The sequence below is a fragment of the Electrophorus electricus genome, chromosome 5 (genome assembly GCF_013358815.1).
Source record: "Electrophorus electricus isolate fEleEle1 chromosome 5, fEleEle1.pri, whole genome shotgun sequence".
Classification (NCBI taxonomy): Eukaryota; Metazoa; Chordata; class Actinopteri; order Gymnotiformes; family Gymnotidae; genus Electrophorus; species Electrophorus electricus.
The window spans coordinates 25,340,169-25,359,393 of record NC_049539.1 but is presented as its reverse complement, the minus strand read 5'-3'; the positions used below and the strand labels follow the sequence as shown (position 1 = coordinate 25,359,393).

The 19,225-nt window shown below is 41.1% G+C and overlaps 1 protein-coding gene across 1 annotated transcript; it reads left to right on the top strand.

Moving 5' to 3' along the window:
* Positions 1-1,179: 1,179 nt before the first annotated feature.
* LOC118241305 (C3a anaphylatoxin chemotactic receptor-like) lies at positions 1,180-18,021 on the top strand. The gene is made up of 3 exons (XM_035525953.1): positions 1,180-1,880; positions 17,240-17,468; positions 17,980-18,021. Exons 1-3 carry the CDS (start codon positions 1,180-1,182, stop codon positions 18,019-18,021), a joined length of 972 nt encoding a protein of 323 aa, XP_035381846.1.
* The last annotated feature ends 1,204 nt before the right edge of the window (positions 18,022-19,225 follow it).

Below are 19,225 nucleotides of genomic sequence, written 5' to 3'. Positions count from 1 at the left end.
TTTTGAAAAGGAAAATGCTGAAGTACACAGACTTGGTGGCTGAGGTGAGCGAATGCATGATTGCAGGTGCTTATAAGACCAGTAGAGACAGGTGTCAAAGGATGTGTAGATGTCTGCCACATCACTGCTTGTACAGTTCAGCCTTTGAAGCCATACATTTATAGAAACTGTAAAGGAGTTATCATAAGTAGCTGAAAGGGCTAGTCAGTAGTTGTGGAGGAGGAGAGCTCAGTCTGGATTGGGGTAATGCACCCTAAAGTTGGAGTGGCTGAGGTTGTCATGTCATTGTGTAAAGTGGTAGATCCAGATGGAACTGGTGGCATGGAGCAGGTATTAACGGTGCTGGCTCTAGTCATTGTGGAGGCCAGGATGGGTCTGAGCATGGCACTGAGCATGCATTAATGATGGCAGTGGGGCTGAGTATGGCCTTAGTTGCTGGGAAGGCCATCATGGCTCTTACGGGTTGTGATTATTAGTGGCATAGTGCTTAAAGAGGTGCAACTGGTTTAAAGTGAGCTTGGAAGGGAGTGAGGCTGGGACACCAAACCTCACTTTTGAGCCTTCGGGCTTAATTTAATGAAAAAATGGTTATCCTGTGTATATGAAACATATAAACTCTAAGAGCTCATTTACTTATCTACATATCAACTGAATCGAATATCTAAACAGTAGAAGAGTTATAATTTTTATAATTTTTTATTTTATATTAGTTTTATCCTTATAGAGAAGTGAGTCCTTCTGAGAACTATCATTTTGACTAGTGCTATTCTTAGGCTTTATTTTAACAGCACAAAAATTCAGTGCAAGAACTACCTGGAGTTTTTAAACACAAGTTTAAGATACTGAATGATGGACACACGTGCCACTTTAAACATTCACTATTCAGGAGCAGCATTAATCCTATTTAATTTAGGATTAATCCTCACAGGGGTCTTGCTCTTTTTGTTATCTTAATCTTTATAGTTTACAGCTCATTATCAAAACTCATCTAGGAAATGAAGTCATTAAAAGAGGTTTTTGTTGTAAATCAGAATAACTACATTTTCTGTTTCTGTTTGCTGTACAGAATCAAGAGACGTCATGAATTCTATCGAAGTGACACAAACTGACTATTATTACTAAGACTACCCCAACACAACAGATACCCCAACATTGTCTTCACCATCATGCAGAGATGCGATGTGTGTGATCTTAGCAACAGCCAATGTGATCATCTTTGTGCTGGGTGTCACTGGAAATGGTCTGGTGATTTGGATCTCTGGATTTAGGATGAAGATCTCGGTCAACACAACCTGGTACCTCAGCCTGGCCGTGTCTGACTTCCTGTTCTGTGCCTTCCTGCCATTTCATGTTGTCTACTTGGTTAAAGGTGACTGGGTCTTTGGGCTCTTCTTGTGCAAGCTCCAGTCCTTCATTATGTTCGTTAACATGTTCAGCAGCATCTTCCTCCTCATCATCATCAGCGTGGACCGCTGTGTGGTTGTTAGGTTTCCCGTGTGGGCGCAGAACCAGCGCACTGTAAAAAAGGTCTCTGTGATAGTCATGCTGGCTTGGATTGTCTCAGCACTGCTTAGCACACCATCAGCCATTTACCGGAACATCAAGGAAGATCACATGACTTCAATAAAAACATGTTACTACAGATACACAGATGTTAAAAATCAAGACCATATTGCCATTGTAGTGTGCCAATTCATTTTTGGATTTGTGATCCCGTTCCTGGTCATCGTCACCTGTTATGCTGTCATCATCCAAAAGCTGAAGACCAACCAGATGGTAAAGTCCAAAAAGCCATTTAGGATCATGACAGTGCAGCTTGTTGGCTTTTTTATCTGCTGGTTTGCATTTCACACTGTTGCTTTCATGGAACTTGACACTAAATATCACAGTCTTGTTCCCACTGGACAAAAAATTTCTGCCGCTCTATCCACTGCAAACAGCTTTATATGTGTCTTGTGTATGTTTTTCTCTGTCATGAAGAATATCAAACAATTAGGTAAAAAACAATGTGTAAATATTTCTATTTGCTAATGCAATTTTGCCTCTTGAAGAACTCACTCATGTTATCTTTGTCTAGAGTAGTCTTGTTTTATATGGAAAACATCTGTATTTATTTACTTAAAAAGCACAGTCAGTTCGGGGACATGAAACATTTCTACAGTTCATATTTTTCTGCAAATTACAATTTATTGTACAACCAAAGCTCAAGTATTGCATTAAACTCTGTATGGCCTATAAAATACTGGTGTGTTACTGTTTACTGGAATTGGAACAATTTAGACATATTTTATACATTCTATCATTGTTTGCTCTTATAGGCTTTACTATTGTAATATGTGGCAGGCTAGAGTTTGAAAAAGCAACATGAAACTTATATAATGGAATAATGAATAAATAACATTAAAAACCAGTAAGACCAGTATGAACAATTACTCCCCTAAAGGTTAATTAGTTTCATTAAATACCACTAAACGCACAACTAGAGCACAATACCACAAGGTTACTATAAAATATCATCAAAAACCAACAGAATCAAATACATTACTGAACAAGAACTACTACCAACAACACATACCATTAGACTGTCACAGCAGACCAAAAGGAATCCAATAATATCCACTAAGAACTGCTAATCCCTAAAGGACTCTAATGTTTTATCTGCAGGGATCTTGTGCAATAAATGGGAAGTACTAAATTTCTGGAAAAAAACAAATCAAAACACTCAAGTTATAAAACAAACAAACAAACAAAAAAAGATTCATGTATAGTTTCCCAGTAGTTAGTCACTGAAAGTTGAAGAAAGTTTTTTAATCAACACACACTGGCTCTGACACAATCACACTGCCAGGATGATCTATTTCAGTTTTCAGCCATTCTTCCGTTATTTCATTTTGCCACAGTCTTATTTTGATTTTATTAACCAACCAGTGCTAATAATATAACACATGGAATAATTAGTATGCACTCATGAATATTTAGCATTTGTCCAAGTCTATCAATCTTGTTGTGACCCTTATCAGTTATTGGAAAGTTAAGAAGATTTTGATAAATGTATAGTTCCTGTGACGTCGGAGGCTAGGCAGGACGCAGGAACGAGCCGAGTGTGACAAAGTGACGTTTACTGACACGAACAACAGCCATGGTAGCACACAGGCTAACGCAAGATTAATCACCGACAACATCCATTACTAAAAAAGAGATTTATATACACTCACGATAATGACACAAAATGAGGAGCGGGTGTGAAACACGGGGAGGGCGTGGCCATACGAACAAACACATACACACACACGCACACACGCACGAGGAGCCGTACCGTGACAGTTCCGGTACTGTCGTTTTCAGTAACACACACTGTTTCTCAGACAATCATACTGCCAGGCACACTGACTAATTATTATTCACTGGCTGGTACATATCAGGTGTCTGAGTCTGTCCATCTTGTTGATACTCATCAGTTGTTATGGGAACGTTAAGAAAGCCAAATGTAAACAATGTGTGACAAGAAATAAAAAATGGAAACATGTCAATCTCAATTTTTTTGTTTGCAAACCATCAACCAACCATTTGTGATATATATATTAATCTATAATTTGTAATATATAATCCATAGTAATATATACTTTGTCCTAGTCAATTTGTTGATATGTTAAGAATTTTGAGAGTTTTTAGATTTGGTGTTAACTCTCTGTCTGATTAATCTTTAACTTATAAAGAACTTTTAGATATTTTATCTTTATCACAACAAGACGCCACAGGCTTTGGCAGAAAATTGCTGAGAAGAAGAAACATTTATTGCCAGCATTTATGTCAGCGGTATGATATTACAACAGTATTACTATTAAAACAGAAAACTCAGTGTAAGGAAATACCTTATTGTGTATTTGTTTTTGTGTATGTGCATTATTCATTTATGTTCAGTCTGTGAAAACATCAATGGAACTTATAAAGAATATACAGTCACAGCTCCCTTTAGGTACAACCACTTTATAAACTGGTCCATGTTATCAAGTCCATTTACCAAATAGACCTTTTTAGGTATCTGTTTCTCTGAATAGGCCCTACTTCTTGAGACTCTGCATAATTAGTTCTTCCTGATAAATAAAATAGTTAAAAAAGGTTTATGTTACACATCAGTCCTGCTCTTTAAAATCTATACTAGTTAACCACTAGAGGTCAGCAGGGACCACACAGTAGAGATAAACTGCATGGCTGTACTTGCCCTCAAAATGAAATCAAATAGATTAATAATATTATAAAAGTAGATATAAACAACTAATTGTTTTTACAGTGTCAGGCCTTTATATGAAACATTCTTTTTTTCAAGAAAGCTTGTTAACTGCATTAGCACCAGCAGGCAGAGATAAAGGCTCGTATATTCTGTATTACATATGTACCCATAAGTAGCATGAATTATGTACAACACCGACACATACAGTATATGATGTGTAATATCAGTCATTTTGCAGGCATTAATAAAGGAAAATTATGATTACACCTATATTTACATTTTATGTTTCTATTACATTTTGTACTTTATTACATTTTGAAGTATAAAAGCATTACACTAATGGTGAAAATAAGAAAACACTAGTGATCTCCTGAGCATCTTGCAGTGTGAGGCCTTGGGACTGTGCACAGGACTGTGTTAATACACAAGTGTAACACTGGGCTCAACACTCTGTATAAAAATAATGTTATTAGTCTGTGCAGTCATTCACTTTACCAAGCTCTGACTGTGTGAGAAGGTGCAGCATCACATTTGGTTATATAAAGAGAGATCAGCCCAAACACAGCAGCGGTGTTGGGGAAGAGAAGAGAGATCAGCCCAAACGCAGCAGCAGTATTGGGGAAGAGAAGAGAGATCAGCCCAAACACAGCAGCGGTGCTGGGGAAGAGAAGAGAGATCAGCCCAAACACAGCAGCAGTATTGGGGAAGGGAAGCAGACACTAAACTGAATACACCCAATCAAATCTACTACTTGTGATGAATTACTACTTCTGGCAATTGATGGGAGAGAACATTATTCTAGTATCAAGTGTAAACAATCCCACACAATTCACATACTTCAGTTAATCATTGTAATTAGACAAGACTTATACATAGAGGAACTGCGTATTAATTGTTTAGGAAAATGAAGTCATGCTGGAGAGACCCAACGATGTTTTCAAAGAAGTCATTGCAGTTTTTGACAGAAGTGAACACTGATGTTTCACTTTTGCGATAAACCAGATGTGGTGTATTTGCAAAATCCTAATTTTTCATGACACCTATCTAAAGTGCCCTATGCCTCTTCATTTCTATGAATCTCCTGATTTTTTCACAACCTTCCCATCCTCCTGCAGTGTGAAGTGTGTGAGCTACAAAACTTTCCCACACTGTTCTTCATGTTGCTGCCACTTTCTACAGTCGGATTCTCTAGCTGGACAGTGTTTCTTTGGCTGATTTGGTGTCCTTGATCTCTCCCTGAATGTATTTGCTTGTTGTGACCTTTGCCCTTTTTTCCTCTTATGTCATCCATGTTTCATGTGTTGTCTCCCACTGTACTGTCACTATTCACTATTGCTTGCTTGAAATGTAGAGTTAAACACAAGCTTGTTGCTTCTTATATTAGTAAAAGTGCAACAATTTACCAATTTAAGAATGCAGAATACAAGAAACGCGCAGGAAACTACTATAAAAACAGTAATGTGTTTTGATTAGAGGTGTATGAATGTACTCATTAAAGAATTACTAGCAGCTTCATGACTCTGACTTTAGAAAGGCCATAAGAGGGTTATGATGAATCTCAGTGTCCACTATGTAACACCTTCCACCATTGAGACACCTGCCCGTCATACCTGTGGGAGTTGATACCTGATCTCAGTCATTAGTAGGGATGTGCACATACTTTTGACCATGTAGTGGTCAAAAAAATTATTTATTGATTAAATTTTAATTTGGATTAAGATGGCGCCGGTGAGGTCGGATGCCGTCACGACTGCTCTGTCCACACCTGGCACTTTTTTCACTCTTTTTGCTCTTCCCACTACCCCTGGAGCGATTAGTGAACTGCAGAACATTCGTCCAGACGGACTGTTTATTGGCGCTGGAGACTTCAACCACACAAATCTCAAGTCAGTACTGCCTAAATTCCATCAACATGTGAACTTTGCAACGAGAGGAGCGAACACGCTGGATCTCGTTTACACAAACATTTCCGGCGTGTACCGGGCGGAGCCCCGCCCCCACCTCGGATACTCTGAACATATGTCTGTAATGTTGATTCCTGCATATAGACCGATCGTCAGATGCTCAAAACCGCTTCTGAAGCAGGTGAGAACCTGGCCAGCAGGAGCCATCTCTGCTCTTCAGGACTGTTTTGAGCACATGACTTGGATCACGTTCAAGGAGGCTGCTACTGACGGTGGCACTGTTAACCTGGAAGAGTACACAGCATCAGTGACAGCAAGTGTATTGATGATGTTACTGTCTCCAAGACGATCACCACACGCCCCAAACAGAAGCCATGGATGACTGCTGAGGTGCGTATGCTACTGAGGACCCGTGACTCAGCCTTCAGAACAGGTGACAGAGAGGCTCTCAGGAAAACAAGAGCCAAACTGTCACGTGCAATCAGGGAAGCAAAGTGTGCACACGCACAGAGGATCCATGGACACTTCAAAGACGCTGGTGACACACGGCGCATGTGGGAGGGCATTCAGGCCATTACTAACTACAGGAAAACACCACTTCCTTGGGCAGTGATGCCATCCTCCCAGATACGCTGAATGACTTCTATGCACAGTTTGAAGCGCAGAACAACGTTGCAGCAGAAAAGTCCATCCCTCCACAAAATGACCAGGTGCTGTGCCTGATGGCGGCTGATGTGAGGCGTACTCTGCATGGAGTTAACCCACGGAAAGCTGCTGGACCAGACAACATCCCGGGTCATGTGCTCAGAGAATGTGCTGACCAGCTTGCAGATGTCCTGACAGACATCTTCAATATCTCTCTAAGCTGCGCCATGGTCCCAACATGCTTCAAGACCACCACCATCGTCCCCGTGCCTAAGAAGCCCACGATGTCGTGTCTCAATGACTACCGTCCCATCGCACTCACATCCATCATCATGAAGTGCTTCGAGAGACTCGTCATGAGACACATCAAGACCCAGCTTCCCCCTTCTCTGGACCCCCTGCAGTTCACGTACCACCCCAACCGCTCTACACATGATGCCATCTCTACCACACTTCATCTGGCACTCACACATCTGGATAAAAAGGGCACCTATGTAAGAATGCTGTTCATAGACTTCAGTTCAGCATTCAACACCATTGTTCCTCAGCATCTGATTGGAAAGTTGAGCTTACTGGGCTTGAACACCTCCCTCTGCAACTGGATCCTGGATTTCTTGACTGGTAGACCTCAGTCAGTCCAGATTGGGAGCAGTACTTCCAAGACCACCACACTGAGTACTGGTGCTCCCCACGGTAGCGTACTCAGCCCTCTGCTGTTCACACTGCTGACTCATGACTGTGCAGCGATGCACAGTTTGAATCACATCATCAAGTTTGCTGATGACACGACCGTGGTGGGTCTCATCAACAAATACAACGGGTCAGCATACAGAGAGGAGGTGCGAGAACTGGTGAGAACTGGTGTAAGGTCAACAACCTGTATCTGAATGTTGACAAGACAAAAGAAATGGTTGTTGACTTCAGGAGAGCAAGGCAAGATCACTCCCCGCTTGCCATCAACGGCTCCTCAGTGGAGATTGTCGAGAACATCAAGTTCCTTGGTGTTCACATAGCGGAGAACCTCACCTGGACCCTGAACACCCATTCCATCACCAAGAGAGACCAGCAACGTCTTTACTTCCTTCGGAAGCTGAAGGAAGTCCATCTCCCATCACCCATCCTCACTACCTTCTACAGAGGTACTGTAGAGAGCATACTGAGCAGCTGCATCGTTACCTGGTCTGGGAACTGCACCGCCTTTGACCGCAAGACCCTCCAAAGAATAGTGAGAACAGCTGAGAAGATCATTGGGGTCTCTCTTCCCTCCATCACGAACATCTACATAACACGCTGCATCCGGAAAGCCACCAACATTGTGAAAGACCCCACACACCCCTCACATGAACTGTTCACCCTTTTGCCATCTGGAAGAAGTTATCGCAGCATCCAGTCCCGCACCTCCAGACTATGCAACAGCTTCTTCCGAAAAGCAATTGGACTCCTGAACTCTGGCTAACTCCAATTCCAATTCAGATTCCAAAATGGGCACTTTTATACATGCTTATAGACAGTCACACACACACACACACACACACACACAAACACACACACACACAAACATACATACGTACATACATACATACATATTTATACACACACTCACACATTGTTTTGCATCGGACTAGTGCTGAAGTCAAACCTCGCACAAATAAACTATGCACTCCTGTTGCAGTCTTGCACATTATCCTACTTGCTGCTAGAGTACTGTACTAAACCAGCACTGTACTCTGAACTGTTATGGCTGCTACCGGTGACTGCTATGTTCAGGGTAGCATGTCACTGATTGCTATGCACAACTCGCTTTACATATGCCCAGTACTGTGTACTGTACTAAATAATTGCACTGTCTACTCATTTTGTATTTGTCCTGTCCTGTATTTATTATTGTTTATTTAATGTTTATTTAATGACATTTTGCACTATATTGGACTGTTTGCACTTGTGTAGCATGCTGTCTGTTGCACTGTTGTTTTTGTGTTGCACGATGGTCCTGGAGGAACATTGTCTCGTTTTTGTTGTGTACTTGTATATAGCTGAAATGACAATAAAAACCTCTTTGAACTCTTTGAACTTTGAACTTGATTTCTCCGCAGCCCTTCTCTCTACACCACGACGCGTATCTCATACAGCAGAGATGCTCTTATTCTCTTAATCTACATAGCACTCAAGCCATCTCTAACCCCGGACCCAAGATGGCCGACGGAGATCCTGAGGAAAAACAAAGGATGCAACGTGAGGAAAAGGCCTCGAGGGAAGTGAGCCGGCGTCAGGAACAGGCTGAGGGCTCGGGCACACCGAGCTCCCTTACCTAGCATTCTGCTTGCCAATGTCCAGTCTCTGGACAACAAGCTCGATGACCTCCGGGACAGCATAAAGTTCCAGAGGGACATTCGGGACTGCAATCTCCTCTGCTTCACCGAGTCGTGGCTGAACCCAACGGTACCGAACCACGCCATCCCACTGGCCAAGTTCTTCTCGGTTCACAGCATGGACAGGACAGCAGATTCGGGAAAGTCATGAGATGGTGGAGTATGTGTGATGGTAAACAACAGCTGGTGCAACAATGCCAATGTTGTTACTCTCGCCCGCTCCTACTCACCCAAAGTGGAGCTGCTCGCCCTCAAGTTTCGTCCTTTCTACCTTCCTCGGGAGTTCACTTCGGTCATCATCAACACCGTGAACATTCCACCTCAGGCCAAAATGGACACTGCACTGTGTGAACTTTATGAGGCTCCCACAGTTTCAGGCACAACACCAGTATGCTGCACTTATCATGGTGGGGGATTTTAACAATGCTAACCTCAAGCGTGCAGTGCCCAACCTTTACCAGCATGTAACCTTCCCCACCAGGGGAAATAGGACACCTGACCACTGCTACACACCGTACAAGGACAGCTACAAGGCACTAGCTCATCCACCGTTTGGCAAGTCGGACCACGCTGCCATCTTCCTCCTACCAAAATATAAACAACGGCTGAAACGGGATGCTCCGGTTCAGAGGGAGATCGCGCGATGGACAGACCAATCGATGGCCGCTCTGTAGGATGGTCTGCATGATGCAGAGTGGGACATGTTCCAGTGCAGCACTGATGATGTCAGCAAGTTTACGGAGGCAGTAGTGGGGTTTATTGGGAAACTGGTGGACGACACGATTCAAAGAGCCACCATCAAGAAGTTTTCCAACCAGAAACCCTGGTTGGACAAAACCATGCGCGAGGCTCTGAACTCTCACACTGCTGCCTACAATGCGGGGATCATCAGCAGGAACATGGTCGAGTACAAGTCTGCGGCATACGGAGTGCGCAGGGCGGTGAGGGAGGCAAAGCGGCGCTACGGGAGGAAACTAGAGTCACAGTTCCAGCAGAGTGGCTCTAGATCCCTGTGGCAGGGACTACGGACTACAAGAGCCCACCCTCCGGACTGAAGAGTGTGGATGAGTCTCTGGGGAATGAGCTAAACACATTCTTCTCTCACTTTGAGGCAACATCTAGCAGTGTTAATGCTAACAGCGCTTACGCTAACAATATTCTATAGGCGCAGCCAACGGCGCATGCACAGAGCCCACCATAGAACAGCGCTCCCTCATCATCATGGAGAGTGACGTGAGAAGAGTGTTTATAAGGGTGAATACCAGGAAGGCGGTGCGACCAGATGGTATCTGTGGGAGAGTCCTCAAAGACTGCGCAGACCAGCTAGCCCCAGTATTCACCGACATGTTTAATCTCTACGTAACGCTCGGTACCGTCCCATCCAGCTTCAAGAGATTCACCATCGTCCCCGTCCCAAAGAAACCTCGACCTTCCGGCCGCAATGACTATCGCCCTGTTGCCTTCACATCAGTCGTGATGAAGTGCTTTGAAAAGCTAGTCAGAGACTTCATCACCTTCACTGCCAGCCTCCATGGACCCAATGCAGTTTGCATATCGCCACAACCGCTCCACCGATGACGCAATTGCACATCTGCTTCACACCACACTGACCCACCTTCACAAAGGGAGGGGAAATTATGTTAAAATGCTTTTTGTCGACTACAGTTCAGCATTTAATACTATCATCCCTTCCCTACTCACTACTAAGTTGGGGGATCTAGGACTGCATATATCCCTGTGCGACTGGATCTCCAACTTCCTAACAGACAGACCACAATCAGTACGGGTGGGCAACTGCGTCTCATCCACCCTCACCCTCAGCACTAGAGCTCCTCAGGGTTGTGTTCTAAGCCCCCTGCTCTACTCACTGTACACCTACGACTGTACAGCCACTTCCAGCTCCAACATCACTGTCAAGTTTGCTGACGATACCGTCGTCATGGGCCTGATCTCGGACAACGATGAGAGGGCCTACCTGGAGGAGATTAAACACGTGGAAAACTGGTGCCAGGAAAATAATCTCCTCCTAAACGTCAGCAAGACAAAGGAGCTGCTTGTGGACTGCAGCAAGAAGCAGGAGTGGCACTACCAAGCTGTGAGGATCAATGGAACCACGATGGGGAGAGTAGATAGTTTCAGGTACCTTGGAATTCACATCTCGCAAGACCTGTCCTGGTCCCGCCACACCAACTCCCTGGCAAAGAAGGCTCGTCAGTGTCTTTACCACCTCAGACGCCTAAGAGACTTCAGACTGCCCTCCAAGGTACTGCGAAACTTCTACACCTGCACTATCGAGAGCATCCTCATGGGGAACATCACAGTCTGGTTTGGGAACAGCACCAAGCAGGACAGGCAAGCACTCCAAAGGGTGTTGCGTTCAGCAGAGCGCATCACACATACAGAACTTCCTGATCTGCAGACAAGCGGTGCCAGACCAAGGCCAGGAGGATTGTAAAGGATCCCACCCATCCCAACAGTAGGCTCTTCTCTCTGTTGAGGTCAGGGAAGTGCTTTTGCTCCCTGAAGACCAATAGAGAGAGACTGAAGAGGAGCTTCTTCCCACAGGCCATTTAGGCCCTGAATCAGGGAAACTTATTAACTGTGGGGATCACCACCACTATGCGACTCTAAATCTGTAAATTTGTAAGATGGAACTGTACATTGTGTACATACACATATCCATATATACATTGTATATTGTGTATATATATACATATATTGTACATACATTGTTAACATATTTTGTACATATATATAGATATATGTTTCCCTATGCACCCTCTTTTTTTTTTCTTAGTTTGGACAGAGCACTCTAAAACCATTTCACTGCAGGTTATATCGTGTACGACTATGTATGTGACAAATAAACCAAACTTGAAACTTGATTACATGTAAGTTTGATGTGATAACTTCCATTCAATTAATAACTTAGGCTTAAAAAAAAACTGATTATAAAAATGTTGAGCAGGTTATTTTAACAATGTAACATAAGCACAGACACTGTGAGCAATATGTCATAATGACACAAAGACAGGAAAAGGACATACATGCTGTTTTAACAATTACATTGTAAATAGTTAGGGACTATGTGCTTATAAATAATTGTGTTGTCTATATAGAGTCAGGTTGTCTCACAGGATAACACAGAATTACACTGCATAAATAATTGAAAATATATTTTTTCTGAAGGAAATGAAATGTAGACTACAGTCCCAGTCATCCTTTTGCTGGAAGTGAGAGACTCCTCATGAGGGTGATTTAAATTTCCACAGGGAGCTTGGAAGTGATTGCATGAATGTCATGTTGGAAGAACAGAACACCATCATGAGTCTTGGTGAAAAAGAGATGGGAATCCATATATTCTTGCAGCTTCCAGCAGGGTCTGTCATTCATTTTTGCTTTTGTTTTAACAGTTGTTTAAAAGTAACTTAAGTAGTCAGTTAAAGCATGCATATATTTAAAGATACATTTATACCACAATAAGGTAATGAAAGGATTTTCAATCTAACTGGTCTTTTTAGATGGACAATTTATTTGGATTGTATTTGTTATATATTTATCCAATCAGTTACTTTTAATTTTAACATTTTTATCACACTTGTCAAGACTCACCTCATTTAGAAGTAATTCAGCACATCCAATGCAGTACTGTTATGTGATAACCCATTTAGGAAGATACACTGGTTTGGATGACTGGTCTTTATAGGCACACAAAAAAGCAGATACGATATGAGTTGTTTACAATAAGCTTAACTACACTAGATTGACTTTAGATGTCTAAAGGAATTGTTATATCAAATTGAGCCGCTACCTGTCACGCTCCAGCTCTATGTATGCCAGAGCTTAGACTCACATAAATGCAGTTCCAGAACTAACTACTCTTTAAGTAGGTAATATTCCAGTTGAATAAAAAAAAAAATGTATGTGGTAAATACACTCTGGGTTTCTAAGTACTTGAACTGAAGGTAAGGAGTTAGACCTGTCTCTGATTATGGTCTAGAGTTCTGACCTTTTCTTATGGATACAAATGAAGACTAGTCTTGATAATAATCTTGATCAAGAACTAAGACAGAATCAGATCATTTAATCCAGCTCCGGATTGGAAATATTTTAGTCCAAAAAATGCAAGTTCTGATGCTCAGGCACACTGTAAATATATTTTGTACTCTGCATAGTCATGCTTTCATTCTGCAGTTCCTCTAGATTGTGTATATGTCATGATTAATGAACTGTAATGGTCTTGTTACATAATACATTTTAGTGTTTTACTTTTGTTGTCTGAAGACATTCATTGCTGGATTTTGTTTAGCATGCATTAGATTTACAATAAAAACCTTCTGCAAATGCATCATATAGCTTTGTGTGTGTGTGTGTGTGTGTGTGTGTGTGTGTGTGTGTGTGTGTGTGTGTGTGTGTGTTGTTAAGGGGAGTATGGTGGTGGCTGGAGACGTTAGTTGATCTAACTGATAAGATGTGAATCATTTTTATCTCTCTCTTTTAGCTCTAGCACTGTGTGACTCCTCTAGTGCCAATTACCCAACAGAACAGTGGAGGCACTGCAGCAGACAGTGGTAGGTGGAGGGGGAGTGTGACTATGTGGTTTGCAACACCTTCTTTCCATCCAAAACTATATTCAGCTCAGCAAGGAACTCAATGACATAAAGCTTTACTAACACGAAAAGGTTTTCCATTACAGACATTAAAACCACGAATTCTACATCAAAGTGTCAAACAGACAGTTGCATTTAAGAAATGTATATTTAAGAAATTGCATTATTGTATATTTCATGTGTATTTTGCATATATTTTGCATATGTGAGATACTCCTTTTGTATTACACAGGAACTCCCAACCAATGTTATGCCTGCACAGTTTAATACCATCAGAATCAGAATCAGAAGCACTTTATTTGGCCAAGTATGTGTATACACATACAAGGAATTTGTATTGGTCAGTGCACACATGTATGATGTAACCTACTAAAACCAATTGGACAGCACATATACCACAACACAATTTAACTATAACAGAAAGAAAGACAAAATATTAAATAAAGCAGAATATAGAAAAAGGAATAGGTAAACAATAAAAATAAAACTTAGAGTTACAAGAACTAAGGATATCTATACATGTGAGATATGTATATTAACATATATATTAGAAAAATAATAGAGTAGTATGAACATTGAATACTAACATATTGTGCAGTTGTGCAAAATAAGCATACCACAGGATGCATACCACATACAAAGTTTGTAAGTTCAGTTTTAAAGTGCAAAATGTCCACTGTCGTTGAAGAGTGCTACAGCTCTGGGGAAAAAGCTGTTAGCATGTCTAGTAGTGCTGGCTCTGATAGCCCTGAGTCTTCCAGCAGAGGGCAGTGGCTGGAAAAGTTGATGTCCAGGATGAGAAGAGTCAGCAATTATTTTGCTGGCACGTTTCATCAACCTGCTGGTATAAATGTCCTGGAGTGGTGGCAGGCTACATCCGATGATCTTCTCTGCCTTCCTGATTATGTACTGGATATTGGCTCGTTCCTGTGAGGTGGACAAACCAAACCAGATGGTTATAGATGTTTTAAGGACGGACTCGATTATCGCTATGTAGAACTGGATCATCAGACTCTGAGGCAAGTTGAATTTCTTTAACTGTCTTAGAAAGTACATTCTTTGCTGTGCTTTCTTAGTGATGGAGATTATGTTCTCCTCCCACTTCAGATCCCTGGAAATGGTAGTGCCCAGGAATTTGAGGGACTCCACAGTGGAAACCACAGGGACATTAATGATGAGGACAGGTAGGATGGGGGGGTGACGTCTAAAGTCGATCACCATCTCCACCGTCTTTTCTGTGTTCAGCAGCAAATGGTTGCTGCGGAACGACAAAACCACTTCCTTTCTGAATGCAGACTCCTCTCCATTGGTTATAAGACTGACCAGGGTGGTGTTGTCTGCAAACTTCAAGATTTTCACAGCTGGTACATTGGAAACACAGTCATTGGTATACAGATTAAAATGGAGAGGTGAAAGCATACAACCTTGTGGTGCTCCTGTGCTTAGGGTCTGAGGATCTGATGTGTGCTTCCCTAGTCGCACCTGCTGTTTCCTGTCGGTCAGGAAATCCAGGATCCACCTGCAGATGGAATCTGGCACCAACAGCTTGGATAGTTTAACCTGCAGCAACTCAGGCACTACAGTGTTGAACACCGAGCTGAAGTCCACAATCAGAACTCTAGCGTAGGTTCCAGGGCTGTCGAGGTGTTGAGGTGTTGTAGTATGAAGGTACTATGTACCTCCCACTCATTTTGTTTCTTCACATGAATTTGATTCCGTTCATTTGGTTCAGATATTTTCAGTTTTACATGTGTTGTACAAAGTACCAAAACATTCCAAAATGTAAAGACATTGTCTTTAAGTAGGACATGAATTAAATACTATTATGAAATACTGTCTGAGTACCACAAACAGAAGATGGCTGTTAACAGTGACTGGGTTGCTGTAAGACAGTATAGCAAACTGTGTGAACACTGCATGTAACACCTAGTAAGGAGATAATATGGAGAAAATGGAGATAAAGATGAGGAGGCACTGAAAATTAGATACGGACAGAAGAAAAAAGAAAGTCTTCCATCTATGGTTCTGTCCCCTTAACTGGATTGAAACTCACCCTGTCAAAGTATATCTTGACTAGTCAAAGTGAAGGGAAGATGCCCTGTCTAAACAAACACATTATATACACAAACTCATGAAATAGCTACATACTGACTGAACTGAATACCTAGACAGTAGAAGATAAAAATGTTTTATAATTATTTATTTTATATTTGTTTTACAATAGAATATAGAACTAGACGTTTCGCTAGTACTGTTTTAGGCTTGTTTGTAACAACAAAATAATTTTAACTACATGCAGTTTTTAACAGAATAAAAGAAAATTCACTTTAGAAGTACAGCTGATTTGAGCAGTCTCTATGTGGCTTGTAGGGACCATCAGTGGGAAGCACTGGACTCAGACGTCAGTGGGGATTAAATAAGTGGGAGCCAATGAAAAGCAGGTGTGTTTAAGAATCAATAAACTGGTGCCTGTGAGTGAGGAAGTGGAAGGAAGCTGAGACTGGTGTGATTTGTGTGAGAGTCCTGGCTGGCTACCGGCCCGAGCAAGACACTCAAATAATGCTGTTTCATAAAAATAAATAAATATACAAACCAAAAAGCCTTTTTATCACAGATCTCTGCCCATTTTAAGACAAGTTTAAGATGCCTTTAAATATCTAAATGCTGGACACACAGGTGTCACTACAAACATTCACTATTCAGCATCATCACAAATATTTAATTTAGGATTAATCCTCAATTTTAATGATTTTTGTTATCTTGCATTTTTGTACATTTTATAGGTCATTATCAAACCACATCTAGAGGGAAGTGAAGGAAGTCACTGCCAGACATTTTTGCTGTAAGTCAGCAGAACAACATTTTTCTGCTTTCTATTTGCTGAACAGAACCAAGAGGCACCATGAGCCCCACTGCAACAGCACAAGATAACAAGTACAGTGATTTCTATGATGGCACTACCACAAACCCAAAAATGCCTTCAGCATCATGCAGGTATGCAGTGTGTGTGATATTTGCAACAGCCAGTGTGGTATTTGGGTTGTTCTTGTGGAAGCTCCAGTCCTTCATCATGTTCATTAACATGTTTAACAGGAGATTTCTCTTCATCATCATCACCATGTACTGTCGTGTGGTCGGTATGTTTCCTGTGTGGGCGCAGAACCAGCGCACTGTAAAAAAGGCCTCTGTGATAGCAATGCTGGCTTGGATTGTCTCAGCACTGCGTAGCACACCATCAGCCATTTACTGGAACAGCAAGGAAGATCACATGACCTCAATTAAAATGTTACTACAGATACACAGATGTTAAAAATCAAGACCATATTGCCATTGTAGTGTGCTGATTCATTTTTGGATTTGTGATCCCATTCCTGGTCATCGTCACCTGTTATGCTGTCATTATCCGCAAGCTGAAGACCAACCAGATGGCAAATATCAAAAAACAGTTTAGGATCATGACATTTTCATGGAACTTGACACTAAATCTCACAGTCTTGTTCCCACTGGACAAACAATAGCTCAGATTCTAGCCACTGCAAACAGTTTTATGAACCCGTTTATTTATGCTTTCATGAGGAAGGATTTTAAGAGGACGTTTTATGCAATTCTGTTGAATATAAAGAGTGCAATTGAGGAGGAAGGAAGGAGCACAGTCCGAGGAACATCTATCACCAACTCAGGGAAGGCAGACTTTCAACTAATGTTTGAGGTGTCATGTGTGGGGTTTTTTGTCTGTCATGAAGATTATTAAACAATTAGCCAAAAAGAAAAAAAATTTGGAAAGGTTTTATATGTTTATGTAGTATTGTCTCTTACAACCTCAGTCATACTATTGAGTAATGTATGATCAAGAGTAGTCTTTGTTTTAGGGTAGTCCATGTTTATTTGGAAAACATTTTTTACTGAAAAAAGCACAGTCAGTTCAGGGAGAATAAAAGATTTGCACTGCTCATGTTTTTGTGCCAATTCTTTAACATCTCCAAAGTCACAATACTGTATGTTGACTGGTGCCTTCACAGTTATGAGCATGTTAAGAAGATATGCATCAAAAGACGAAATGTCTTGCATCATCCAAGTGGCATTTTTAAAATCAAGCCCACATGTTTACCTAATGCTTGTAATTTGATGAATTACAAAACAAATTCCACCAAAGGACAATATTAATGCTAAACATCTGGAGCTCAGGGCACAGTGGGTTTGGCACCCTCCTATGTCAATAGAGTATGGCAGAAAGAGCACCATCCCACATCTACAAGCAGTAGCCACTACAAAGTTACACAAACTCCAAGGCAACTCGCTGACAACACAGTGCAAAGGTGCAAACAAATCTGATAACACAAAGACACTCAGTGCTTCTGGGAATGGACTGTTATTCTGTCAAGGGTGGAGAACATACAAAGAATATTTGTTAAAAGAGTGTGTGTGGGGGGGTTGTGGAGCAGGTGCGAGTTTAAAAGGAAATATTGAAGGAAACAAACAAAAAAATTGAAACAAACGTAACATTAATAATCCACAAAGCTGTTATACCACAACTGGGTTTTAAAACCGAGAAAAAACAGGATGTAATTACATATTGTCGTTTAGGATATTAAAGCTGTTAGAAGGCTATTTATTTGGAATATGTTTTTACATGTAGTCTTCTGTTTGTAAACAGATTTACCAAATAAAATGACCAGTGTTGATGTTAAAGGTGTATAATAAAATTATATAGTCACTATTTTCTTTTCTTTTTTTTAATGGCAACTGTGTATATACATTACTTTTTATCCACTCTGGTTTTCTAAGTCCTTGAACTGAAGGTAGGGAGTGAGACCTCTGTATCTGATTATGCTCGGGTTCTGACTACTTTTCTAATGGATGCAAATTATGTCTAGTCTTGATGATGATCTTGATGATTTAAAAATCAGCAACCAGCTCCAGATTGGATATATTTTAGTCCAAAAATATATTTTGTACACTGCATAGTAATGCTTTCATTCTGCTAGTGCCTGTAGAGTGTGTATGATGTGTATGATGATCTGAAGTGATTAATTAACTGCAATAGTCTTGTTGCATAATAAATATTATTGTTTGCTATTTTAATTTTAAATCACATATACATTTTTACAGTAGCTAAGATAATATGTAATCTTCAGGAAGGTCCATAGGTTGTGCTTAGTCTTTAATTAAATGTAATTGTCTCATTACATAATAAACAATATTATGAACTAATGTGTTTTACTTGTGTTGTCTGAAGACGTTGTTCATGTGAATCGCATTAGTTTCAGATTAGGAAACTTCTGCATATGCATCACTTGGCTTCACAGATTCTCTCACTCTCGCTCTGTGTGTGCGTGTTTAAGGTGGGGATGGTAATCAGGAAACGTTAACTGACCTAAATGATAAATTGTGAATTATTTTTTTTTTGCTCTCTGCTGCTTTACTACTGTGTAACTCCTCTGGTGCCTGTTACCAGTGCTGCATTAT